General features: G+C 35.8%; 1 protein-coding gene across 1 annotated transcript; it reads right to left on the bottom strand.

Moving 5' to 3' along the window:
- Positions 1–1,392: 1,392 nt before the first annotated feature.
- On the bottom strand, positions 1,393–6,654 carry LOC108483926 (serine/threonine-protein kinase MPS1-like). Its single transcript, XM_017787473.2, has 6 exons — positions 6,028–6,654; positions 5,361–5,747; positions 4,130–5,103; positions 3,353–3,553; positions 2,487–2,648; positions 1,393–2,126 (listed from the first exon to the last, which is right to left on the bottom strand). Exons 1-6 carry the CDS (start codon positions 6,167–6,169, stop codon positions 1,572–1,574), a joined length of 2,421 nt encoding a protein of 806 aa, XP_017642962.1. The 5' UTR covers positions 6,170–6,654; the 3' UTR covers positions 1,393–1,571.
- Between the last annotated feature and the right edge of the window lie 330 nt (positions 6,655–6,984).

The following is a 6,984-nucleotide window of genomic DNA, read 5'->3' as shown; positions in this document are numbered from 1 at the left end:
TTCTCGTGAATGGAAATGGCAGTAGAACATAGGACACAAGCTATTTTGCAGCCCTCTGAGGATGACTAAACCTGAATATAATTGCATTACTCATACTGTAATGAAGAGACAGTTTCTGTTGATGGACCCCTTCTTTTAAGTGGTCTGCTGTTTGTACCCTTTGGCTTCATTCCAATAATGTCAACCTGAATATGGCTAACACCCTTTTTTATTTGTTTTGATATAAGATTTGTAAAATATCCAGGCTGGTTTTTGGAGGCAAAAGGAGGTGGGATGGGGGTTGAGCAAACATCTTGGGCAAATATGGGGACAGGTTACTCTTTAAAACATCTTGGTTAAGTGTTTTAGTTATCCGGTGTCCTTATGTCACATTTAAGGGTTAGGGTTAGGGTTATCCTATTAGGTTGGCTATTTGGACCCAGGGTGTTTACTTGTTTTGCTATTGGCTGTTCCTATGCCACATTTTCAAGGTTTTTGGATATTCCGACTTGGGTATTTTGCTATTATTTATTAATAAAATCTTGAAAATAATTCATTCTCATCTACTAATAAGACACCAACTTTTCAACAAATGAATTTGAATTTATCTATTTTTCATAATTCAAATCTAACCCATATTTTTTAATAAGTTTATATCGATAATGACAAGGACAAATTTAATTATAAATAATATATGTCTGAATAATTATTTGAAATATATTTATACTTAAATTAAAATAATGAATAAAACCTAAAATTGTGAGACTCAAAATAAATCTAAATTTATACATGGTATTTACTCATGGGACATCAGACCTAACCCTAAAAAACAAAGAAAGTATTATTAGAACATAATAAGTTAAAAAAATAAAAGTAGGCAGAGTTGTGCACATGTAAGAACATGACAGTTTGGCAACCAGCAGAAGGTTGCATGGAATGTTCTTCATTCAAGTTTTCTTCAGACTCTGTCCTTTGAACAAGTCAAAACTGTCTCAAACTAAAACCCTAATTTATTATTAATAAACGAAATGGGAAACAACTTGAAGAAGAATCATGGAATTGAGAAGTAAAGATAGATGGAAACTACTACAGCCTGCCAATGAAATATGGTGCCTTGGGCAACTGTTGTTTTCAAAAGAAAGAATCAAAGGGAAACCTAATATTCTGAACAACAAAAGCATATTCTTTCCCAAACCATTTTTTCTTTTTGTATCTTATTCCGACTTTGCGTTTTGGCTTAAAATATTCTCATGTCATGCTGTTGCTCTTGCACATTTAACATATTATAACTTCCCTTATGGATAATTCAGAACCAGTCATGAGCCCATTTTACATTCATTAGTGGCCCTTTTTTGGACCATACATATGATTTTGGATTTTGAATTTCACTATTAATTCAAGAAGCATGAAGACTGTCAATGAATGGTAATGTTTCATCTATCAAGAAAATTGATACCACAATTTTTTTTGTCACAAACTGAAAAGGAAAAAAAAATTACAGAAGACTGAGATTCACAATGTGAATTTTACATAACATTACAACAGAACAAAAAAATGAGCTCAAGAAACCTCATGCAGAGTATTACCAACTCTCACCCTAACTTGCTTAAATGTTCATGGAGCTGGCAGCATAGCTTTGAGATTTGAGAGAGCAACTTACATTGTTGTTCTTGGGATGTTATCTGTGACATTGGGTATCTAAGTAGTTGACTCAGCTGAGTTGATATCATCAAAGCATCTTGGTTGTTGGAAAATTCTTTAGCTATAAGATCAAGCAGTTGACAGTTTTGGTTTTGAGACAAAGATAGTTGGGGAGGGACTGGGGGAACTAGAAAAGGGTGTTCAAGTAGCTGAGGAATCCTCCACCTCTTCTTTCGATCCCATGCTAGACATTTCTTCATTAAATCAAGTAGCCACGGGTTAGAAACTGGTCCATATGTTATTTCATGGTTTGGATCTGTTATAACTTTGAACTTGGACCAGAAAGTCTTGTACTCAGCAAAAGGGGTCCTTCCATAAACCATTTGGTAAAGTATGCACCCAAGGGACCATATATCTGAAGGCCGGCCACACTTTATAGTATTTCCATTTTCATCGCTCTCAACACACATGAATGCCTCAGGAGACATGTAACTCAGAGTACCCACCTGTAATCGGGTGTTCAATTGCCATAAAACATAATTATGTACAAGAGATTTTGCTATAAAGCATTAGCCATATAGAGTACAGACCCGAAACATCAGAACACTTTTGTTGACCTAGTGATCAATCAACCACTTCAGATAAATTGACACATGATGTAACATGTTGCTACAGAGCATAGATAAAAAGCAGTATCCATGTGATAATTAAAAGCACATTTTACCATCATTCTGTAGCATAAAATCAGAGATCTAACTGATAAGAATAGTATGTTTGAACAACAGATGTAAAAGCTAACAATTTATTTCATAAAAGGACATAGTACTTTAAATTAAAAGTTGAAGAGACCAATGAGTAATGGGTACCTGTGCATCTCTTTGGATGTTGGTAGTATCACTCATTATGGCTTTGGCAATACCAAAATCAATAAGTTTTAGAGAACCTTTTACAAGAAGGAAGTTAGCTGGCTTCAAGTCTGAATGTACAATACGTTCCTCGTGTATAGTGTTGACAGCTTGAAGTATTTGCTGCAAATTGCTTCAACAAACTAATGAATATTCTGCATTTTCTCAATATAAAAAATGACCCTGTATAAATAGCACACAACTATAAACGAGGAAACATAACCTATCCCTGCTTCCTGATAATAAAAGAGTAAAAAAGAAAAAAGAAAAATCAACTCACTAAAGATGATAACAAAAACATACAACTTTCCCTAGTTACACAAATGGAAAATGCAAAAGTATCTCAAGGGACATGCTAACAAGAACATACTTTATGATTTATGCCCAAAATATAAGAACAATGAAGAAATAGTTTAACAGATTCAAGCAAAATTTAGATACAAATAAGTAACACACAGAATGGCAAAAACTATAATTTCCTCCAGAAAATATAATACTGTCAGCCTCAACGAAGGAACATTTATTCAGATGAACTGCCACTATAGAATCCCATCATGAACTAGTAGAACTATCATGTTTCAAATGAACTTTTAAAACAGTTCAACCAGAATTCCCTCCAGAAAATATAAAATTGTTGGACTCAATAAAGGGATGTTTATTTAGGTGGACTCCCACTCGAGAATCACACCACGAACAAGTAGAATTACGAAGTTTCAAATGAACTTTTAGAAATGCTGAGGAAATGCTCTTAGAAGATTAAAGCATATAAAGTGAAAAAGTTCAATATCTTAGCAACAAATATTCACAGTAAGGGTTAGCTTTAAAACCTGCCAATAAAATCGAAGCCAGTTCTCATCTATAGTCTGATTGAAGCTATCCATTTCCTTCCATTTCTGGGATAACATATGAGCCAAATCAATCTCTCCATATTCAAGTACCATATATAGATAGCCATCATCCTTGACTCTGCCATCTTTATTTGACATGCTGCCATTCATGACTTCTCGGAGCAGATTCTTATCTGTAAGCTGGTATCAAGAAACACTGTTAAATATTCCACACAAATTGCTTCAGGCTAAACTCTATCAAAAACGAAAGCTGACAATATATAACACCAAAGTTAAAGCCACTTATTGTAATAAAATGATAACTGTTCTTGCCAAATAAGATCTAATATTGCATGCATGGTGCCATGAGGAATTTCAGCAGTAGCAGATAAGCTATAAAACTATCTCAGCAGTAGCAGACCCCTGCCCTGGCCTGCCCCACATTGGTGAGACTATGACAAATTAAAAACTCCAATAACCATACACTTTTCCAATAGTCATAACAGCAGAAAATAAGACATAACTAAGTTCCACACCATATCATCATTCAATTCCTCCAAAACTGTCACAACATTTTCATCATGTACAAAGTTAAAGGCTGTAGTAAAAGCATTTTAGAGTAGCATAAAAAAGAAATTGAGCAATATAATAGCCAATCCATTAAATAAATAATTGCTAGTCAATCTTGTGTTGCTGATGAACAAACTGGAACAATCAAAAGGCTAACCTTTTTAGCATATCTGAAGTGAACATATGACTATGAGTGGAAGGAGGTACCTCATAGTCTATTAACTGGATGATGTTGTTATTTCCTTTCAACCTATTTAAATATTCAATTTCCTGGCAGAACCCATATGCAGTAGCATAGTCACGACCTTTGAGCTTGATTTTCTTAAGTGCATATATTGCACAATCTGATGAAATGACTTTGTGAACCTCACTACTTCCTCCACTGCCTATCTTTCCAAGCCTTTGATACAGCCTCCCATTTACTTTGAAGAACAAATCAGGATCATAATTCCTTTTACGAGGAGCTGATGCTCCTTTATTACTTGCAGCCTTCCTTTGCTTCTCTTCTTTTAAAGGCTCTAATTTTACATCCGAAGTTAAGTCCTTTGACGGTGGAGCCTGAGATTGTATATTAGTCACATCACCTGCAGAATCTTGACCTTCGATTGACTTAGTATATTGAGGACAAGGATCCTTTGAAAGTTCATCCTTATTTGCCAAACATCCTTCTTGCTTTCTAGGCAAGTCAAATCCCTTTACCTTCATTTGTATATCATTGCCAGAGGTAGAAGCCCTTGCTGCAAGAGCTGTCTGATCAAGTAACATTCCAGTCGTTTCCTTAGTTGAAGGGAATGACTGCTGCATCATATCTCCTTGATTTCCAAGTTGACAATTCACATCAAAATATCCCAGTGGTTCTTTTGCCACATGAGAACCTTCTTCTTGAAGAGAATGAGAGCAATAAGTTGTCAGGTTAAGCATTGGAGCTGAACTTGAATGGATAGATGTTATGGTAGAAGATGGCGGCCCTACAACTGAAGATTGAGTGAGGGGTTGCCCTAAAAAGTTTCCTAACTGATGTATCTGATCTTGAATAACTGTAGTTCTTTTGGCCAAAGAAGAGATCCCACCATCAGACTTCAAAGTGGTGCCAGATTCTGTGTTCTGAAAATGCCGGTGCTTTGACTCATTATTGACAACAGTTGATGCCTCTACTTGATTGACTGCATCCCATTCCATTTCTGTCAAGGAAAGGGAATCCATATGAGATGATAAGTTCTCCAATCCAATGGCCATTCCATCATCGGCCCCTGCAGATTAAAAGGGAAGAGCAAATACATTGCAGAGCATAGTGACAAATACAGGAACTACACATAAACATAATGAGCTACATTTCAACTATATTTGTCACAATGCCACAAACTACAAACTACAGTGGCAACAAATCAACAGGAAGAAACATAAACTAGCAATTTAAAGAGCATTGTAAACATCTTACCCTGGGAAGTGGCATTATCTCCAGTTAAAAACTGAACCTTTCTCTGACACTCAGCATGTTTAGATTCTACATCATGCGAAGGAATCAGATAATTCTCTTTTTTATCAACAAACTCCTTGGGAGGATCTCGACCAACATCAAATGGGTTGAAATCTTCATCAAAGGTTTTGGTGATAGTTCCTGTGATGGAATATGTAGTATTGGATGCATCTTCTTGATACTCCCCAACCATAAATTTGTCCTTGACCAACTGACCATGGCTTGACGAGATACAATCTCGAGACTTGTTAGCACCAGCATTCGCACCCACATTTCTAGAAGCTGCGCGCTGAGGAACCACTGTCCGTCTAGGCACTATACCATTCGTCTGAATTGTACCTGGAAGCCCTACCAAAATTCCAACATATTATTTACATTTGAACCGCTCACATAATCACATTAGCTGACAACAATTCCATCCAATAAGCAAATTTGAGTAGACCCTAAAACCGGACACCCTAAATTTCCAATTCCATGAACCGAGCTAGACTTCCTTAACTGGGATGAATATAACAGAAAAAAAAAAAGAACCCTTAAACAAAAAATAAAGTAAAATAGAAACCACGTAAAAGTTTGGGGTTTAAATCTGAAGAACATTAAATTCGAAGAGGAGAGAAATGAAGTGTACCGAGTGAGCGATGGCGCTTGAAGGCGGCTTGGACATCACGGATGAGACCGGGCGGAGAGGAAGATGATGATGTGTCTTGATTGGGAATCGAGCGGACCAGATTGCCGGATGGTGGAACCGGAAGGTTAGCCTCCCCGTCCATGGCCGGATCTCAACGGCATTTCGAGTCTATGGCGATAAGGGCCAGTTTCAATCGGAAAAAAAATTTTAAAAATATATATTAGGGTAAAAATTATTGGAACAGATAGTCAAGAGAAGTTAGGGTTATCGAAGTGTCGTCGTCGTCCGTCCATGGCAGTAGACCAAGTTCGAACGGTTTATTGGCGCTCTCTTTTTTCTTTTTCTTTTTTTTCTCCAATAAACAAATAAATATATAAATAAATGGTGGCATTTGGGCCAATTTCAATTTAGAAACCTTCTCTCTGCAGGAAGAGCCCAAATACCCTTTTGAAACAAGAAGAGATGGTAGGATCACAAAATCTGAATTGTCCAGTCAATTTCGAATTGATTCACTTCAAATAAAGCAATTTTTCCCTTGAGTGGATGTGGGGCGAGGTTGATGTTCTTTTCTTCCCATGAAAATATGGAGTACTTCCAGTATTTGCTCGACTCATTTCATTCATCCAGCTTGATATTTTGAAATTACTATTCTACCTTTATATATTTAATTTTAAAATGTAATGATACATTATGAAATAAAATTCTAAAATATTTAAATGGTATATTTTAAAATTATTCTTCCATATTTATATGTAGAGGTGATCACGGGCTGAGCTTAAGTTAGCCTCAATAGAATTGTAGGCTTGGACTCAGTCTGACACAAAAAATTGGTCTAAAATTTTGCCTAAGATAGATCTGAAAAAAAATGCTAAAACCATGCCCAGCCCAACCCATCTGTAGTAATTTTTTTATAATATTATTTTTATATAAAAACAAAATTTAAAAAATATAATACAT

Source organism: Gossypium arboreum, chromosome 6, assembly GCF_025698485.1.
Source record: "Gossypium arboreum isolate Shixiya-1 chromosome 6, ASM2569848v2, whole genome shotgun sequence".
Classification (NCBI taxonomy): domain Eukaryota; kingdom Viridiplantae; phylum Streptophyta; class Magnoliopsida; order Malvales; family Malvaceae; genus Gossypium; species Gossypium arboreum.
The sequence above is the reverse complement of the archived record's forward strand: the minus strand, read 5'-3'. Positions and strand labels throughout refer to the sequence as shown.

Excerpts from the sequence above, each read along its gene's own strand:
- LOC108483926 (XM_017787473.2), bottom strand. The coding sequence starts at position 6,169 with ATGGACGGGGAGGCTAACCTTCCGGTTCCACCATCCGGCAATCTGGTC. Across the intron at positions 5,748-6,027 it reads CAAGCGCCATCGCTCACTCG|GGCTTCCAGGTACAATTCAG; the intron begins GTACACTTCATT and ends GAATTTTGGTAG. Across the intron at positions 5,104-5,360 it reads AGATAATGCCACTTCCCAGG|AAATGGAATGGGATGCAGTC; the intron begins GTAAGATGTTTA and ends TTTCCTTGACAG.